The sequence below is a fragment of the Lithobates pipiens genome, unplaced genomic scaffold (genome assembly GCF_037356315.1).
Source record: "Lithobates pipiens isolate NorthernLeopardFrog02 unplaced genomic scaffold, aLitPip1_a1.2 Scaffold_23, whole genome shotgun sequence".
NCBI classification, from domain to species: domain Eukaryota; kingdom Metazoa; phylum Chordata; class Amphibia; order Anura; family Ranidae; genus Lithobates; species Lithobates pipiens.
In genome coordinates, this window is record NW_027507785.1 from 113528117 (window position 1) to 113549327 (window position 21211).

Genomic DNA, 21211 nt, shown 5'->3' on the forward strand with positions numbered 1-21211 from the left:
AATCATAGGGGATATTTACATTCCCTGAGATAACAATAAAAATCATAAAAAAATATATATAAATGAAAGGAACAGTTTAAAAATAAAATAAAAAAGCAAAATAAATAATAAAAAAAAAAAAAAAAAAAAAAAAAAAAAAAAAACACCCCTGTCCCCCCCTGCTAAGGCGCAACGTGGAACGCAAGCGTTGGTCTGGTGTCATATGTAAACAGCAATTGCACCATGCATGTGAGGTATCACCACGAAGGTCAGATCGAGGGTACTAATTTTAGCAGTAGACCTCCTCCGTAAATCTAAAGTGGTCACCTGTAAAGGCATTTAAAGGCTTTTAAAAATGTACGTAGTTTGTCGCCGCTGCACGTTTCTGCGCAATTTTAAAGCATGTCATGTTTGGTATCCATGTACTCGGCCTAAGATCATATTTTTTATTTCATCAAACATTTGGGCAATATAGTGATTTTTAGTGCATTAAAATAAAAAAAAGTGTGTTTTTTCCCCAAAAAATGCGTTTGAAAAATCGCTGCGCAAATACCGTGTGAAAAAAAAAAAATGAAACACCCACCATTTTAATCGGTAGGGCTTTTGCTTTAAAAAAAACACTTCATGTTTGGGGGTTCAAAGTAATTTTCTTGCAAAAAAAAATATTTTTTCATGTAAACAAAAAGTGTCAGAAAGGGCTTTTTCTTCAAGTGGTTAGAAGAGTGGGTGATGTGTGACATAAGCTTCTAAATGTTGTGCATAAAATGGCAGGACAGTTCAAAACCTCCCCAAATGACCCCATTTTAGAAAGTAGACACCCCAAGCTATTTGCTGAGAGGCATGTCGAGTCCATGGAATATTTTATATTTTGACAAAAGTTGTGGAAAAAATACATTATTATTTTTTTTTTTTTTTTTGCACAAAGTTGTCATTAAATGATATATTGCTCAAACATGCCATGGCTATATGTAAAATTACACCCCAAAATACATTCTGTTGCTTCTCCTGAGTACGGGGATACCACAAGTGTGAGACCTTTTGGGAGCCTAACCGCGTACGGTACCCCAAAATCCAAGCACCACCTTCAGGATTTCTAAGGGTGTAAATTTTTGATTTCATTCCTCACTGCCTATCACAGTTTCGGAGGCCATGGAATGCCCAGATAGCACAAAACCCCCCCAAGTGACCCCATTTTGGAAAGGAGACACCCCAAGCTATTTGCCGAGAGGTATGGTTAGTATTTTGCAGACCTTCATTTTTGTCACAAAGTTTTGAAAATTGAAAAAAAGAAAAAAAATATACATTATTTTTTTTTCTTCATTTTCAAAAACAAATGAGAGCTGCAAAATACTCACCATGCCTCTCGGCAAATAGCTTGGGGTGTCTACTTTCTAAAATGGGGTCATTTTGGGGGGTTTTGTGCTATTTTGGCATTTTATGGCCTTCAAAACTGTGATAGGTAGTGAGGTGTGAAATCAAATATTTACACCCTTAGAAATCCTGAAGGCGGTTCTTGGTTTTCGGGGCCCCGTACGCGACTAGGCTCCCAAAAAGTCCCACAGATGTGGTATCCCCGTACTCAGGAGAAGCAGCAAAATTTATTTTGGGGTGTCATTTCACATATGCCCCTGGCATGTGTGAGCAATATATCATTTAGTGACAACTTTGTGAAAAAAAAATAAAAAAATATAAAAGTTTGTACTATTCCCGCAACTTGTGGCAAAATATAAAATATTCCATGGACTCAACATGCCTCTCAGCAAATAGCTTGGGGTGTCTACTTTCTAAAATGGTGTCATTTGTGGGGGTTTTGTGCCATCTTGGCATTTTATGGCCTTCAAAACTGTGATAAGTAGTGAGGAGTAAAATGACATATGTATGCCCTTAGAAATCCTGAAGGCGGTGCTTGGCTTTCGGGGCCCCGTACGCGGCTAGGCTTCCAAAAAGTCGACCACATGTGGTATCCCCGTACTCAAGAGAAGCAGCAGAATGTATTTTGGGGTACAATTCCACATATAACCATGGCATGTGTGAGCAATATATCATTTAGTGACAACTTTGTGTAAAAAAAAAAATTTTTTGTCATTATTTAATCGCTTGCGGCAAAAAAATAAAATATTTAATGAGCTCAACATGCCTCTTATCAATTTCCTTAGGGTGTCTACTTTCCAAAATGGGGTCATTTGGGGGGGGGGGGTTTGTACTGCCCTGCCATTTTAGCACCTCAAGAAATGAGATAGGCAGTCATAAACTAAAAGCTGCGTAAATTCCAGAAAATGTACCTTAGTTTTTAGATGTGACAACTTTTGCGCAAACCAATAAATATACAGTTATTGACTTTTTTTTTACCAAAGACATGTGGCTGAATACATTTTGGCCTAAGTGTATGACTAAAATTGAGTTTATTGGATTTTTTTTAATAACAAAAAGTAGAAAATATCATTTTTTTTCAAAATTTGCGGTCTTTTTACGTTTATATCGCAAAAAATAAAAATCGCAGAGTCAGTCAAATACCTTTAAAAGAAAGCTTTATTTGTGGGAAGAAAAGGACGCAAATTTCGTTTGGGTACAACATTGCATGACCGCGCAATTACCAGTTAAAGCAGCGCAGTGCCAAAGTGTAAAAAGACCTCTGGTCATTTACCAGCAAAATGGTCCGGTCTGAAGGTGGTTAAAGTGTCTAGGAATTGTTAAGTTGAGGTTGCCCTCTACCGATCTACGTGTTCTCCGAACATTTTCCTGAGTGTCCGGATTGTGTGGCCAATATAAAGTAAGTCACAGGGACAACGAATGCCATATATTACAAAGTCCGAGGAACAATTAAAAAATTCTCTAAGCTGGTAAGTATTACCTTTTGTAGTAAAAGACTTCTGGCAATTGCAAACAAATTTACAGGTGAGACATTTTAACTTTTTGCATTGTTACATAAATGTAAAGAAGGTCCTGGACAATCCTGGAAAAAATGACAAAAGTTAAAATGTCTCACCTGTAAATTTGTTTGCCATCGCCAGAAATCTTTTACTACAAATACATAAACGGGTTCCAGCTAATAAGCCTTATTCCCAGCACAAGTTTAGTATAAAAAGCAGGACATGTATAGTTCAAAATTGGGCCCAACCCTCCAATTAATACACCTCATCAGGCATCCCAGTTAAAGGTGAACAGTAAGTCAGGTGTTGCAAAGTATAGTTCAACAAAAGACAATATTTATTACAAAAAAAATGTATATGGAATAAATATTTATACAGTTATTGTGATAAATGGGAAAATAGCAGGAAGGAAAAAACACATTATAGCCAGTTGCCGACCCCCGCACAACGTTGTACGTCGGCAGAATGGCTTGGGAAGGCATATGGGCGTACCTGTCCCTCCCCGGTGCCAGCGGTGGTCGGAATCCCTTCAGGAGCGATCCGTGCTGAAGGGATTCCGACCACCCCCTCATGATCGCTCCTGACGAATGACAAGCTTCCTCTGCTTCTGAAATGTAAACAGAAGCAGAGGAAGTGATGTCATCTCTCCTCATGTCAGTCTTTTCGTTCCAGCTTCCGAGGAGAGAAGACATCAAGTAAGTGCACCAACACTACACTTACAGTAGAACACGCAGGCACACTTATCACCCCCCAATCACTCCCCTGCACGCACCCCTTGTCACAGTTACACCAATAGCAGTTTTTTTTTTTTTTAACCAGTTGCCGACCGCCGCACGACGATGTACGTCGATAGCATGGCACGGGCAGGCATATTGGCGTACATGTACGTCCCTTGCCTCCCGCGGGTCGGGGGCCCGATCGGGCCCCCGCCCGGTGCCTGCGGCGGTCGGTATTCGTGCGGGAGCGATCCCGGACGAGGGGACGGCCATTCGTTCATGGCCACCCCCTCGCGATCGCTCCCGACGAATAGGAATCCCCCGTGACATCACTTCCTCTCCTGTAATGTAAACACAGGAGAGGAAGTGATGTATTCTCTCCTCCGTGTCGGTATTTTTCGTTCCGACACGGAGGAGAGCGGATCGGTGAGTTGCACCAACACTCTACACACACAGTAGAACATGCCAGGCACACTCACACCCCCCCTTTACCCCCCGATCACCCCCCCAATTACCCCTGCCCCCCAGTCACAGTGACACCAATGTCATTTTTTTTTTTTTTTTTTTTTTTTTTTTGCATTGGTGTCATTTGTGACTGTAATAACTGTTAGGGCAGTTAGAGTTAGCCCCCTTTAGTTCTAATGTACCCCCCTAACCCCCCCAATAAAGGTTTAACCCCGTGATCACCCCCCGTCGCCAGTGTCACTAAGGCTGGGTTCACATTGCAGCGGTTTATGAGAACGAATGTGATTCGCACCGCACTGCAGTGCAAATCACATCCGATCTCTGTGCGATTCGAGTTCAGCCATTCGCCGCACCCGCCGCACCCGCCACACCCGCCGCACCCACCGCAAATTCGCACGGGACCCTTTTTTTGGCCCGCAGCAGAATCGGATCGCATGGGTGTTCACACCATGCGATCCGAGTTTGCAGATCGCACTGCGATATGCGAACTGATCTGGGGGTGTCAGTAACATTTCACTGACACTCCCAGCAGTTCGCATAGGGCAGTGTGAACTGCCGCCGGGAGGCATGCGATGCGGGAACCCGCCGCGGATTTGCGGCGTTTCCGCATCGCTCCAGTGTGAACCCAGCCTAATAAGCGATCATTTTTCTGATCGCCGTATTAGTGTCACAGGTGACGCTAGTTAGGCAGGTAGGTATTTAGGTTCGCCGCAGCTTTTTATAGCGCCAGGGACCCCCATATACTACCGCATAAAGCCCCCTGATTGCCCCCTAGTTAACCCTTTCACCAGTGATCACCATATAACTGTTACAGGTGACGCTGGTTGGTTAGTTATTTTTTATAGTTTCAGGGCACCCGCCATTTATTACCTAATAAAGGTTTAACCCCCTGATCACCCGGCGGGTGTCATTTGTGACTAATAACTGTTAGGGCAGTTAGGGTTAGCCCCCTTTAGTTCTAAGGTACCCCCCTAACCCCCCCAATAAAGGTTTAACCCCGTGATCACCCCCCGTCGCCAGTGTCACTAAGGCTGGGTTCACATTGCAGCGGTTTATGAGAACGGATGTGATTCGCACCGCACTGCAGTGCAAATCACATCCGATCTCTGTGCGATTCGAGTTCAGCCATTCGCCGCACCCGCCGCACCCGCCACACCCGCCGCACCCGCCGCAAATTCGCACGGGACCCTTTTTTTGGCCCGCAGCAGAATCGGATCGCATGGGTGTTCACACCATGCGATCCGAGTTTGCAGATCGCACTGCGATATGCGAACTGATCTGGGGGTGTCAGTAACATTTCACTGACACTCCCAGCAGTTCGCATAGGGCAGTGTGAACTGCCGCCGGGAGGCATGCGATGCGGGAACCCGCCGCGCATTCGTGGCGTTCCCGCATCGCTCCAGTGTGAACCCAGCCTAATAAGCGATCGTTTTTCTGATCGCTGTATTAGTGTCACAGGTGACGCTAGTTAGGCAGGTAGGTATTTAGGTTCGCCGCAGCTTTTTATAGCGCCAGGGACCCCCATATACTACCGCATAAAGCCCCCTGATTGCCCCCTAGTTAACCCTTTCACCAGTGATCACCATATAACTGTTACAGGTGACGCTGGTTGGTTAGTTATTTTTTTATAGTTTCAGGGCACCCGCCATTTATTACCTAGTCTCACTAGTGTACCCCTAAATTTAGGGGTGTCTACTTTCCAAAATGGGGTCATTTGGGGGGGGTTTGTGCCATCTTGGCATTTTATGGCCTTCAAAACTGTAACGCCCTTAGAAAGCCTGAAGGCGGTGCTTGGTTTTCGGGGCCCCGTACGCGGCTAGGCTCCCAAAAAGTCCCACATATGTGGTATCCCCGTACTCAGGAGAAGCAGCAGAATTTATTTTGGGGTGTCATTTCACATATGCCCATGGCATGCGTGAGCAATATATCATTTAGTGACAACTTTGTGAAAAAAAAAAAAAAAAAAAAAAAAAAGTTTGTAATTTTCCCGCAACTTGTGGCAAAATATAAAATATTCCATGGACTCAACATGCCTCTCAGCAAATAGCTTGGGGTGTCTACTTTCTAAAATGGGGTCATTTGTGGGGGTTTTGTGCCATCTTGGCATTTTATGGCCTTCAAAACTGTAATAGGTAGTGAGAAGTGAACTCAAAAATTTACGCCCTTAGAAAGCCTGAAGGCGGTGCTTGGTTTTCGGGGCCCCGTACGCGGCTAGGCTCCCAAAAAGTCCCACATATGTGGTATCCCCGTACTCAGGAGAAGCAGCAGAATTTATTTTGGGGTGTCATTTCACATATGCCCATGGCATGTGTGAGCAATATATCATTTAGTGACAACTTTGTGAAAAAAAAAAAAAAAAAAAAAAAGTTTGTAATTTTCCCGCAACTTGTGGCAAAATATAAAATATTCCATGAACTCAACATGCCTCTCAGCAAATAGCTTGGGGTGTCTACTTTCTAAAATGGGGTCATTTGTGGGGGTTTTGTGCCATCTTGGCATTTTATGGCCTTCAAAACTGTAATAGGTAGTGAGAAGTGAACTCAAAAATGTACGCCCTTAGAAAGCCTGAAGGCGGTGCTTGGTTTTCGGGGCCCCGTACGCGGCTAGGCTCCCAAAAAGTCCCACATATGTGGTATCCCCGTACTCAGGAGAAGCAGCAGAATTTATTTTGGGGTGTTATTTCACATACGCCCATAGCATGTGTGAGCAATATATCATTTAGTGACAACTTTGTGTAAAAAAAAAAAAAAATTTTTTTTTTTGTCATTATTCAATCGCTTGAGGCAAAAAAATAAAATATTCAATGGGCTCAACATGCCTCTTATCAATTTCCTTAGGGGGTCTACTTTCCAAAATGGGGTCATTTGGGGGGGTTTTGTACTGCCCTGCCATTTTAGCACCTCAAGAAATGAGATAGGCAGTCGTAAACTAAAAGCTGCGTAAATTGCAGAAAACGTACCTTAGTTTGTAGATGTGACAACTTTTGCGCAAACCAATAAATATACAATTATTGACTTTTTTTTTACCAAAGACATGTGGCTGAATACATTTTGGCCTAAATGTATGACTAAAATTGAGTTTATTGGATTTTTCTAATAACAAAAAGTAGAAAATATCATTTTTTTTCAAAATTTGCGGTCTTTTTACGTTTATATCGCAAAAAATAAAAATCGCAGAGGCCATCAAATACCATCAAAAGAAAGCTCTATTTGTGGGAAGAAAAGGACGCAAATTTTGTTTGGGTACAACATTGCATGACCGCGCAATTACCAGTTAAAGCAGCGCAGTGCCAAAGTGTAAAAAGACCTCTGGTCATTTACCAGCAAAATGGTCCGGTCTGAAAGTGGTTAAGGAGATTACTGCATTGGTGTCATTTGTGACTATTATAAGTGGTAGGGCAGTTAGTGTTAGGCCCGTTTAGGTCTAGGGTACCCCCGTAACCTCCTCTAATAAAGGTTTAACCCCTTGATCACCCCCCCATCGCCAGTGTCACTAAGCAATCTTTTTTCTGATTGCCGTATTAGTGTCACAGGTGACGCTAGTTAAGCAGGTAAGTATTTAGCTTCGCTGTTAGCTTTTTATAGCATCAGATACTACCTAATAAAGGTTTTAACCCCCTGATTGCCCCCTAGTTAACCCTTTCACCAGTGATCACCATATAACTTTTACGGGTGACGCTGGTTAGTTATTTTAGTGGTATAGTATCTGAACAGATCGATATCTGATCAGATCTATACTAGCATCCCAAACCGTTTAGGGTTCCCATAAACGCAGTTTTAGCAGGATCAGCCCAGATACCTTCTAGCACCTGCATTTTGTCCCTCCGCCCAGCCCACCCAAGTGCAGTATCGATCGATCACTGTCACTTACAAAACACTAAACGCATAACTGCAGTGTTTGCAGAGTCAGGCCTGATCCCTGCGATCACCAACAGTTTTTTTGGTAGTGTTTTGATACAGTCGCTGACAGTCAGGAGCTTTTTTACCTGTGAGTCTCACTAGTGTACCACTAAATTTAGAGCCAAAATGGCAAATTGAAGGTACACTAGTGAAGGGGCCTACACGTTTCTGAGCATGACAGATAGTGAAGAGGAAGCCAGTCATGTGTCAGATTCAGACTCAGAATACAATCCTGTAGATGACAGTGGCTCCATGACAGATAGCTCTCACGACGGAGTTGTGGTCTCTGCCAAGTTCAAGCGTACCAGACCACAATCTTCTTCTGCTATTGAGATGCAAGAATCGCAGGACTCACATATGGAGCAGAGAATTACTAGCGCTGCTATTCCTTCTGGTGAACTGGCAAGCACCAGCAGCCTAGTACACCCTGGTCGTAGTCAAACCAGCACTGCAGTAACACGTGGTGAGGTGGCGAGTCCCATACGTGCAGTTCAAGCTGGTGAGGTGACAAGCAAAAGTAGTGTCCCGCTGCCACCAAGAAGACAAAGACAGGCCCGTCGAGCCCATAGTGCCCTTCCTGCAGAATTCGCCAATTCTAATTGGGAACCCGCAACTTCTGCAGCACCCATACTTCCCCCATTCACTGGCCAACCTGGGATTCAGGTGGAAACAGTTGATTTTACGTCACTTGATTTTTATTCGCTGTTTTTCACAGAAGATCTCTATAGATCTATTGTGGGCCAAAGCAATTTGTACGCTGATCAATACATTGCCACTAATCCCCAATCCTCCGTTGCCAGAGATTGGAAACCAATTACGGTTTCCGAATTTAAGACCTTTCTGGGTCTATCCCTCCTCATGGCCATAAACAAAAAGAGTGAATTGCAGTCATATTGGTCCACTGATCCAATTCACCATATGCCCGTGTTCTCTGCTTCCATGGCCAGGGCACGATACGAGCAGATCTTGCGGTTCATGCACTTCACATCAATGAACTCTGTCGTCCTCGTGGAGACCCTGGATAAGATTGGCTCTAAAAAAAAATTCAGCCCCTCGTAAACCACTTCAACCAATGTTTTGCAGACTTGTTTACTCCCCATCAAGTCATCTACACTGAGGAGTCCCGGATTAAGTTTTCTGGCTGCTTGTCATTCAAACAGTATCCTCCCAGCAAGCGTGCCAGATACGGGGTCAAGATGTATAAGCTCTGACCGGGCCACAGGCTATACATGTAGTTTTATGGTTTACAAGGGCAAAGATAATCACGTAGAGCTGACAAACTGCCCTGACCACATAGGAAGCGCTGGCAAGATTGTGTGGGACTTGGTGTCACACTTATTCAGAAAGGGGTACCACTTGTACATGAATAATTATTACGCAAGCATGCCACTTTTTAGTCACTTGTTTGCTTATCAGATTGGAGCATGTGGCACAGTGCGATCTAATCGCTTGTAGATTCCCGTCTTAGGCTGGGGGAGAGAGCCTGCTTGAAGTGTAATAACTTGCTCGCTATGAAGTGGAGGGATAATAAGAACGTTTTTGTTATTACTTCCCTTCATGCAGACAGGACGGTCCAAATTACTACGGTGACTGGTGTTGTGGGTAAAACCCCTCTGTGTCCACAAATATAACCAAAATATGGGAGGGGTGGACCTCAACGACCAGTTGTTGGCGCCATAACTAGCTGCCTGTTACGCCAGACACTGGTACAAGAAAGTGTCTGTTTATTTCAATTGGCTTTGCTGCATGTGCTATACAGAGCTTCAGGACGGACTGGATCCTTCCTTAAATTCCAGGAAGAGATCGTCAGAGCCCTTCTGTTTCCAGACGGTGCTCTAACTCACCTTCCCAATCCAAATGCACTAAGCCAGGTGCATGAGAGGCATTTTCCTTATGCATGCATTCTATCAAATAAATTACAGTGTTGCTGTTGCCAATTTACAGTCAGGTATTGCAAATTCTTTGCCAGTGACATGAAAAGTAACAGTTGTGACTTTTAATGTGCGTCACAAAAATGACAACGACATACTGCAAGGATATGATCCTGTAGCATGTAGCCAGGTTTTTGAGTTGTCAGATCTCGGATATAAACTAGGGGACAAAATGCTACCTATAGACCTGGATTGGCGGCTGGAAAACCTGCAACCTAAAGGAAATATTTATTCCATATATGTTTTTTGTAAATATTGTTGTCTTTTGTTGAACTATTGTTTGCAACACCTGACCAGCTGATCACCCTTAACTGTGATGCCTGAGGTGGTGTATCAATTGGAGGGAGGAGCTCAATTTGCACTATATATGTCCTGCTTTTTTTTTTTTTTTTATTTGTGCAGTGAACAAGGCTTATTAGCCAGCACGAGTTAGACCCTTTGTATTTTTTTTACCCTCTCATGTAGCTGCCAGCTCCATCCTCTGAAAATGCATTTATTTACTGATGTAAGAGGAAACATCTGTGCCAGAGCACCCATTGTGGTTTTTCATTTCATACATGCAAAGGGGTTACATTGCTTTGAGCGCTGCACTATTTGTTTTTCCAATGAGATGTTACAGACAGGGCCACAGAACATATTTCAACTGATTCAACATAAATCGCCCAAATTTCAATGTGTATATGGCCAGTTACAGCGTGCATCGAGTCTGTAAAATATCTGACTTTTTTCTTATAGTTTCATAGTTAGTAAGGTTGAATAAAGACACCAGTCCATCCAGTTCAACCTGAGTGAGTGTCTACAATAGACCCTATCCCTGTACATTGCACACTCACATTGGTCCCTACCCTCAAGGCGCCCATAATCCAAGGTCTCCATTCATATACTAGGGTCAATTTTGGACAGAAGCCAATTAACCTACCTGCATGTCTTTGGATTGTGGGAGGAAACTGGAGTACCCGGAGGAAACCCACACAGGCACAGGGAGAACATGCAAACTCCAGGCAGGTAGTGTCGTGGTATTTTCTGTGAAATAATACACTGTAATTTTGTTTTCTTGAATAAAACCCGGCTAGTCACTCCCTTCTAAACTACAGCCTGCTAAAGCAGCTTACATAGCGTGCATGGAGTCTGTACAGTTTTTGTGGCTTTCTTCAGATTTTTTTTCATTATTATTAAAACCTACCTGGTGTCTCCCTCCAAAACTGTAGCCTAATAACGCTGCTTACTTGTCCCTTTTCCCTTTAAATGGTCTGGTTTTCTCTATTTGTATTGCAAACCTTTATTGTCCTCAAATACTTAATAAAAAAGATTAAACATAAATGGCCTGGTTCCAAGTACCATTCGCTCCTTTCTTCCAGGAAAAGCAATGACTCAGCCGATCTAAGCACCTGTTCATTGCATACATAGGCAGCCATTGTAGGCAAGGAACATGTGCTTGGAGTTAAGAGTTAAGCTCTATTTACTTTCTGTGCTCCTCAAAACGCGAGAAAGAAACAAGATTTTCCATGTCTCTGATCATTAATAATGTACAGTATTACCCATAGCAAGGTTATACACAGGTAACCGTCTCTTACAATACATTTAATTTCTCTGATATGTATCTGTGTTATTCACTTGTATTAAAAAGTATTCTATTCTCTTATGCTTGGTAATCCAGGCAGCCCCACTGCTTTTCCTTTTTAAACTGACCATGATAGCCATGAAAGTACATCTATGCTGGTGGGGTCAGTTTGCTTATTTACCTTCTACTTGGGAGCACAGCGTGCCGCTATACTCCAGTGATCAGACATGTGCTGCTGACCTACTGTTGACACGCCCCAATCTCCACCCCACTTCTCTAAACCTTTTCTACACCTGAGAACAAAGGTCATGTGATCCTTATAGAAGAAATAAAATGTAATTTTTTTTTAAAAAAAGGGGGTATTTCTATATATAAATATTAGGGGTGCTGCTGAATTTAATCGCAGCATCAATGCACCACTCAGCAGTCCACAATGCGGCACGCGACTGGCATAATCAATTGTTGGGGGATGGCGTCTTCCGCACGCCGCACTACCCTTTCTCTGAACTGAGCCATGCCTCTCCGAACAGAGCCGAAAGCAGCTTTGGTCTTTAGCCATGCCCTCTTTTCCCACCTCCCGCTGACGTCACCCCAAGCTGCCCGGAGTCACCATGTGCCCAGTGTTCCATCACAGGACCCGGTCTAGGAGGCAGGACTCTTACAGCGGCAGCTGGAGGAGGGAGGGAGGGGAGGGAGGACTGGCGCGTCAGGGTATTCAAATCAAAGCTCTGTGACACAGCGGGAGATGCCCATTGTGTGCGATCCATCGAGGCACTGGTGAGTCTGCATTGATGGGACACAGTGAGGCTGACTGATGGGCACAGTGAGACTGCATTTGATGGGCACAGCCTCATTTGATGTGCACAGTGATGCTGTACTGATGGTTTTTTGATGAAAACCATGGCCAGTATTTGTGACGCATCACAGAATCGAATTGTTGACATGAAAATCGGAATCGCATCATAAGACCAGTGAAGATGTGCAGTTCTAATTTTTGGCAGAATTTACGTTTTCTTGGCCATTTTTCAGACAATATGAATAATGACACAAACTTTTTTCACTCATGGTTAGCATTTGGCTGATGCCCTTTATTATCAATGCGTTTACACTTTTTAAATCACAATTGCAACAGAAACTACCCAAATGACCCTGATCAAAAAAGTTTACATACCCCAGTTCGTAATATCGTGTATTGCCCCATTTAACATCAATGACAGCTTGAAGTCTTTTGTGGTATTTGTGCATGAGGCACTTTATCTTCTCAGATGGTAAGGCTGCTCATTCTTCTTGGCAAAAAGCCTCCAGTTCCTGTAAATTCTTGGGCTATCTTGAACGAACTGCACATTTGAGATCTCCCCAGAGTGGCTCAATGATACTGAGGTCAGGAGATAGCCACTCCAAAACCTTCACTTTATTCTGCTGTAGCCAATGACAGTTCGACTTGGCCTTGTGTTTTGGACCATTGGTCATGTTGGAATGTCCAAGTACGTCCCATGCGCAGCTTACTGGCAAATGTTCCTCCAGTTTTTTTGTTTTTTTTTTACAACATACTGCATTCATCTTGCCATCAATTTTGATCAAATTTCCTGTGCCTTTGTAGCTCACACACCCCCAAAACATCAGCGATCCACCTCTGTGTTTTACAGTAGGAATGGTGTACCTTTCATCATAGGCCTTGTTGACTCCTCTCCAAATGTAGCATTTATGGTTGGGCCAAAAAGCTAAAATTTTGGTCTCATAACTCCAAATGACTTTGTGCCAGAAGGTTTGAGGCTGGTCTCTGTGCTGTTTGGTATATTGTAAGCAGGATACTTTGTGGCATTTGCATAGTAATGTCTTTCTTCTGGTGACTTGACCATGCAAGTCTATCTTTCTTCAAGTGCATTCTTATTGTGCATCTTGAAACAGGCATACCAGATGTTTTTAGAGTACTGTATTTCACCTCAAGTTATTTGTGGGTTTTTCTTTGCATCCTGAACAATTTTCCTGGCAGTTGTGGCTGAAATTTTAGTTGGTCTACCTGACCCGTGCCTTGGTTTCAATAGAACCCCTCATTTTCCACTTCTTGATTAGAGTTTGAACACTGCTGATTGGCATTCTCAATTCCTTGGACATCTTTTTCTATCCCTTTTCTGTTTTATACAGTTCAACTATCTTTTGCCGCAGGTCCTTTGATAATTCTTTTGCTTTTCCCATGACTCAGAATCCATAAATGTCAGTGCAGCACTGGGTGAAAGATGCAAGAGTCATGAGTCCAGAAATGCATTGACCTTTTATACACACACATACTAATTACAGGTAAACAGATCACAGGTGAGAATGGTTACTTTTTATAGCCATTCAAACCCCTTTGTGTCAAATTGTATGCATGTTATCAGGCCAAAATCTCCAGGGTATGTAAACTTTTGATCAGGGTAATTTGGATAGTTTCTGTTGTCATTATGATTATAAAAGAGTAAACACAGTTGCTTGATAATGAATGGCTTCAGCCAAACACTAACCATGAGTGAAAGAAATAGCAAACACATGTGTAAAAATATACTGCGCTATTAAAAGAAATATATAATAAGACCCACTAGCAGCCAGCACAGCTGTAGACAAGGAAGCAACCGTGTAAATGTATATATAAATGCAGCGCTAATGGGTAAACAAAAAATATGTGCTATGACATCAACCATAAACATAAAAATAATAATAACTAAGTAGTCCAAAATACGTGCATATAACACATAAGACTTAAAGTATGAAAAAGTTAATCTCTGAGAACGTTGACCATATGTGTAGCTCAATCTCAAATATGTGAAAAAAATGTATATCTCAACAATGAAGGAAGTGAATCCAACTATAAGTGAAATCCTGAAGGAAGGTATAACCGCACCACCACCACCACCACCACCGTGATAAGAGGAGGCTTACCAGATTTTATTGACCTGGAAAGGCATACACCACCCAGGTCATATAGGCTTGTAGGTTTAATAAACCAAATGGATATAACTGGTCCTGGACTCTAGACGGTGGATCCACATCAATATAGCAGGGGCATATATAGGACTCCTCTCTACACATCGCTACAGACTTGTCTTTGACGTGCCTATTTATGATCTTCTCAAATGTGAGTTTTCATTTTTAACTTTATATAATAAATACGGCTTAAATGGTATCGCACTATGCAAGCTTTTCTTTATTGTATGGCGCATGCTACGTGGTTCCGAGCCTTTGCCCTCCATATGAAGTTTTGAGTGCAACATTCCATACCCTATATCCTACTGAAGCTTCAAATATTGATGTGGATCCACCGTCTAAGTCCAAGACCAGTTATATCCATTTGGTTTATTAAACCTACACATATGGTCAACGTTCTCAGAGATTGACTTTTTAATACTTTATGTTTTATGTGTTATATGAATATCGTATTTTGGACTATTGAGTTATTATTATTTTTATGTTTATGGTTGATGTCCTATCACATATTTTTTGTTTACCCATTAGCGCTGCATTTATATATACATTTACAAGAGTGAAATAAATGTTTTTGTGTTATTCATATTCTCTGAAAAATGGACAATAAATCAAATTCTGTCAGGGTATGTAAGCTTATGAATATATATATATATATATATATATATATATATATATATATATATATATATATATATATATATATATATATATATATATATATATATATATATATATATATATATACACACACACATACATACATACACACATATACACACACACACATCCAACCATACATACACCTTGCATTTCTATAACTAAATGGGTTGTTTTACAAGGTAAGGGTTCACATATACTTTAATTTTTACTATGTGCACTGATGGATAGACACTGCAAACTCTATGGCAAATTTTTTTTTTTTTTTTTTTTTTTTTTAACAAAAACATTTGGGAGACTACTTTCATTGTTAGAGGCAGGACGTTTATTTAGAAAGTGTAGCGTTAGTCACATTCCTCTGCATTCCTGTTCTTCCAAGTCACTATTTCCCTGACATTACTTCCTGTGTTACATACGTCCACAGCACAGCTAAAACGTCACTGGTCATTGAACACTGCTTTCCTGAAGAAAAAACATATCATAACTCATAGAAAATGTTTGAAAGAAGTTCTAATTATCAGGTGGATAGATGCTTAAGATTTATGAAATGCTGGAAACAAGGAAGGGGAAGGGGAGGGGGAGGGGATGTAAGGATGAATTTGTTAAAGGCACACTCCAGCCAAAGTATCGAGTCTGCACAGCCTACCTCCACAGGGTTTCATTTTTTCATCCAGACATAGCTGGAAACCTTTGGAACCTTTCATTCTACCCTCTTGTAATTAAGAAAAGGAATTTTTCGGATACACCTACTGTAGGCTCCTTGTAGATTATCATGTATCAAAGTGGTATATTTATAAGGCAGCAAATTTGACTATTACCAAACATTTACTACAAGTCATTCATCTTGGTGCATGTACTTTGGATGACGATTGATTCTCCACCAGTAAATATTTGGTGAAAGTCACACTCATCGCTTTATAAACATGCCCCAAAGTGTCAGAAGAAGCTGTATTATAATATTCAAGCCCGTCATAGAAAGTTACATATAAAGTGTGAGGGAGGAAGTATTCACAGCTCACACTTCAAGAAATAAATTCACTCAGCCTGTGTGAGACAGACAATCTCTGGAATCGGTTTCAAGTGAATTATGTAAACCTTGGCTGAAGGACAGGGATATAGTTACATAGTTACATAGTTAGTCAGGTTGAAAAAAGACACAAGTCCATCCAGTTCAACCAAAAAAAAAAAAAAAAAAATAAATAAAATAAAATATACTATACATATATATACACATATACATATATACATATACATACACACATACATATACCAGCCCATATACCCAATTCTATACTTACAGTTGATCCAGAGGAAGGCAAAAAACCCCAGCAGAGCATGATCCAATTTGCTAAAGCAGGGGAAAAAATTCCTTCCTGATCCCCCGAGAGGCAATCGGATTTTCCCCGGATCAACTTTACCTATAAATTTTAGTACCCAGTTATATTACGTACACTTAGGAAATAATCCAGGCCTTTCTTAAAGCAATCCACTGAGCTGGCCATAACCACCTCTGCAGGGAGTCTATTCCACATTTTCACAGCTCTTACTGTGAAGAAACCTTTCCGTATTTGGAGATGAAATCTCTTCTCCTCTAGACCTAAAGAGTGCCCCCTTGTCCTCTTTGTTGACTTTAAAGTGAATATTATGCAATTAGCTGGCCTCCAGATGTTGCAAAACTACAAGTCCCATCATGCCTCTGCCTCTGGGTGTCATGCTCGTGGCTGTCCGAGTCTTGCTATGCCTCATGGGACTTGTAGTTCTCCAACAGCTGGGAGGTATGCTAATTGCATATCCCCACTGTAAGAGAATCAGTCACTTTACTCATTTGTGACATATTGACATACAGTAGTTGGGCTGATTTACAAAGACTTGTAAAAAATAGTTAACCTGGACGTGGCCTGCCCATTCTGGGCTCTTCTGGCAGCACAAACCAGGATTCCTGACCTGTGCCGATAACTCAAGTAAATCCTGATCGCCCAAACTACATCCAGAGTATGCAGTGAATTTTCCCTGCTGACTGCGGGCTAGGAAAAAAGAAAGGCAAGACACTGTCCAGACTCAAGTGAAAACTAGAAACCACTCTAGGCAAGAAAGAGGGATGAGGAAGCAACATCGCTTTATTATGATGCAAAACCAAGAACGGCTCCTTACATGAAAGAGCCATCAGCTCTGACACTCTTCTTGGCAAAGTGATAGTAACCAAAGAAGCCACCTTCTGTGTCAAAAGACTAATGGAGTTTCTCAAATAGTTCAAAAGGTGGCTTTTGCAAAGACAGCCAAGACAACAGTCTCTGGAAAAAAAAATGGATAGAGCAGAAATCTGACCCTTAAAAATACTTGAGGCCAATCTGATTTCCCCTCCCGATCAGAGAAAAAAAACTGGCACTCGCATATTTCTGCGGGCGCCACTTTCTGGCTTCACACCAAGCTTATAAGATTTCCAAATCCCTTAATGTAAACTCCCTGAGGCTGGTTTCCTGGTGCACAACAGTACGGAGATAACAGGACCCAATACCATTAGATCCAGTTGGACCAGAAGTGTCCAGGGAGTTTCCCCTGCAAGATTCACTATGCCAGTGTACCAAGCCTACTAGGCTTACCAGTGTTATCACCTCCCACATTCTTCACAAAAGATGCAGCAGTAATTAAAAAGGGAAAGGCGTAGATTAGGGAGAAATGATCCCTAAGGTGTTACCAGTGCAACTACCCATATTGCCGATAGGACTCTCGTCCTGAATGCCCCCTGTCCAACTTGTTGGAGAACCTGGAATCCTGTAGATCCACTTGCAGAGTTCCCCAATGCTGGCAGATTGCCAAAAATGTCTCAGGATGCAGGGACCACTGTCCTGGTATTAGTTGCTGACTGGGAAAAAAAACCCTGCCTGTCTTCTATATCTGGAATATGTACTGTCGACAGAGACGACACATGCTGTTATGCCCCAGACGGAATGTGGCTCATCTTCCTGAGCCGCACGACTCCTGGTGCCACCGTGGTGGTTGATATATGCCAATGCAGTGGCATTGTCGGACTGAACACTGACCAAAAATCCGTGCAACTGGTTTGTCCAATAATCCAGAGCAAGGTGTAGTGCCCAAAGTTCCAAGATATTGATGGGCAGGATTGTCTACTGTGGAGACCAAGTCCCCTGAACTGTAGCCACCTTCAGCCTCCAAACCAACTGTAGAAACTGGCAACAGTGGTTATTTTCCACATGAAAGGAAAAATTCCCCTTCTCCAGATTCTGCACAAATCAACCACCAATTTGAGCTCTGCAATATCTGGGGGACAGAACCCTACAGCAATCCAATGCTTGGACCTTCATGTTCCAGACAGAGAGAATGGTCCTCCACAAAAGTAGTTCCACCTGGAGAAGAACATGTAGGCAACCGCTTCAACATAAATATAATTTCCTCCTGCAGAGATGTATCAAAGGATATCCATTGCTTCCTACATTTTGCTTTAAATCTGGAACAGACTGCTTCCTGAGCAAAAGATCATTGAGGTATACCGAGATTGATGCCCCCTGTGTCTTTAGCAGGTCCAGTACTGGGGCAAGGAGCTTTGCGAACCCTTGGGGGGCTGTGGCCATCCCGAAGGAGCAGTGTCACAAAACATGGCGACTTTCTACTGTAAATTTCACAACCTTTGATGAGCCTAGAAAAAAACTGGCACATGAAGATATGCGTCATTGAGGACTATGGACACCTGAAATATACCTCTTGCAGAGAGGCCATCACTGATCGGACTGAGCCTATATAAAACAGAAGGATGTTTAGAAAAGTGTCTAGTGGCTTGAGATCTAAAATAGACCTCATGTCCCCATTTGGTTTTGGGGACCCAGAAGGTTCCAAAGAGGCGTACTTAACCTAGCAGGTTTCAGATGGAGGGAACCACCTCAGAGACTGCCCTAAGATCCTCTGGCCCGAGATACTTTCAAAACACAACAGCCTCAGATGCCTCCCTCACTCAGAAGCGGAAAAGCTTCAAGCACCTGGTATTCCCAGGCAGTCTCCCAAGTACTAACCAGGTTCAATCCTGCTTAGGCTCTGAGATCAGCCGAGATCAGGCATGTCCAGGGTGATGTGGCTGCCGTCCATCTGGCAAAAAAACGAATGCGTCAGAAATCAATGCAATGCCACGGCACACACAACAGTGTCTCAGATGAACCCGATACCATAGGTCCATTCGGAGATGTGAACAATGCCAGATCACTGAACCTGAGAGCAGTGTGCCTGCCCCCACTGCCTTCCTTTCCTATCTGAAGCCATTTCACTCATATGACAGGTAATAAATGTAGCAGTTATATTTGCCAAAACATAATACGCAGCCCCCAAGGATGCAGGCTCAAAATCATGTTGGTCTACTGCTATGCAACCACATAGGTATGCAAGTACATACGCAGATACCCAGGTATGCCATTATGTTGATAACCAGGTATGCAAACATGCAGGTATATAAAAATATGTATTTTTGCAGTACATGTACTTTTTATACAAGTATGCAGTTCAATCCAAATAAATCTATAAGCATGCAGTTCAATGCAAACACGCATGTAAATATGCAGTTCAATACAAGCAACCATATAAGTTTGCAGTTAAAGGCAAAAAAGCATGCATGTATGTATGTATGTAATTCAATGCAAATACACATGTAAATATACAATTCAATGCAAAAAAGCATACAAGTACGTACTTCAATACAAATACGCATGTATGTATGTAAGCAGTTCAATGCAAATAAGTATGTATGTATATAGTTCCAATGCAAACACGCACATATGTATGCAGTTCAATGTAAACACGCACGTATGATTGCAGTTCAATGAAAACACGCACGTATGATTGCAGTTCAATGAAAACACGCACGTATGATTGCAGTTCAATGAAAACACGCACGCACGTATGATTGCAGTTCAATGCAAAAAAAGTATGTAGTTCAATACAAATACGCATGTACGTAAGCAGTTCAATGCAAATAAGCATGTATGTACAGTGGATATAAAAAGTATACACAACCCTGTTAAAATGTCAGGTTTCTGTGATGTAAAACAATGAGACAAAGATAAATCATTTCAGAAATGTTTCCATCTTTAATGTGACCTATAAACTGTACAACTCAATTGAAAAACAAACTGAAATCTTTAAAGGGGAAGGGGTGATACAGAGGCGTATCTAGTGAAACCGGCGCCTATGGCAAGCACTGAAACTGTGCCCCCATCAAAACATTCACCCCCCACAGTACTGTAGTAGTATATCCTTCCCTGCCCAATTCACCCCCCACAGTAGTGTAGTGTCCTGATGTTCTTTGTTGTGGGGGAGTGCCACTGCCTCCGAGACCATCACCAAGCGCCTTGCCTTTCTTTAATCCTCCATCACACAATCCCTCCTACCTCCATGATCCATGACTCCTGCCTCCATTACATCATTCCTCTATCACACCATCCCTCCTGCCTCCATGATCCAACCCTCCCATCACCATCATACCATCCCTCCATGATCCATCCCTCCCGTCACCATCATACCATCCCTCCATGATCCATCCCTCCTGTCACCATCATACCATCCCTCCATGATCCCTCCCTCCTGCCCGCATGATCCATCCCTCCTGTCACCATCCTCCATGATCCATCTCTCCTGTCATCATCCTCCATGATCCATCCATCCTGTCACCATCCTCCGTGATCCATCCCTCCTGTCACCATCCTTCATGATCCACCCCTTCTGTCACCATCCTCCATGATCCATTCCTCCTGTCACCATCCTCCATGATCCATCCCTCCTGTCACCATCCTCCATGATCCATCCCTCCTGTCACCATCCTCCATGATACATCCCTCCTGTCACCATCCTCCCTGATCCATCCCTCCTGTCACCATTTATTACCTTAAGGTGTGCCTGCCAACCCTGTGATGATCCGTTTGTGCTGTGGATGCCTGGGCTGGGCTGTCACGCTGTTCTCGACTCTCTGGATCATCAGAAAACCCACAGATCACTACGAGGGCACCTCCGTTCCTCCTGCACAGCTCGCCTACTCCTGGTGACTGTTTTTAAATTCTGGCGCGCCTGGCGGGATGCGCCATGAGATGACATCACTCGCCTTGCCCCCAGTAGTAGCGAGCCGCCAGCACAGCCTCTGTCAAGTCTACCCTCATGGCTGCGCGGCCCCGTCCAC

The 21211-nt window shown here is 42.7% G+C and overlaps 1 protein-coding gene across 3 annotated transcripts in view; it reads right to left on the reverse strand.

The window, feature by feature from the left end:
• NISCH (nischarin) overlaps positions 1-21211 on the reverse strand; it is a 171585-nt gene that overhangs the window by 18374 nt on the left and 132000 nt on the right. The window contains exon 21 of one of the 3 annotated variants that reach the window (XM_077452225.1): positions 12486-13647. The exons of 1 other annotated variant lie outside the window; for it this stretch is intronic. In XM_077452225.1, the coding sequence (XP_077308351.1) occupies positions 13637-13647 (11 nt within the window). In that variant the 3' untranslated portion in view covers positions 12486-13636. Of the gene's footprint in view, positions 1-12485; positions 13648-15383; positions 15502-21211 lie in introns of those variants that run through there. One more of the 3 variants, XM_077452224.1, reaches the window with a different exon arrangement.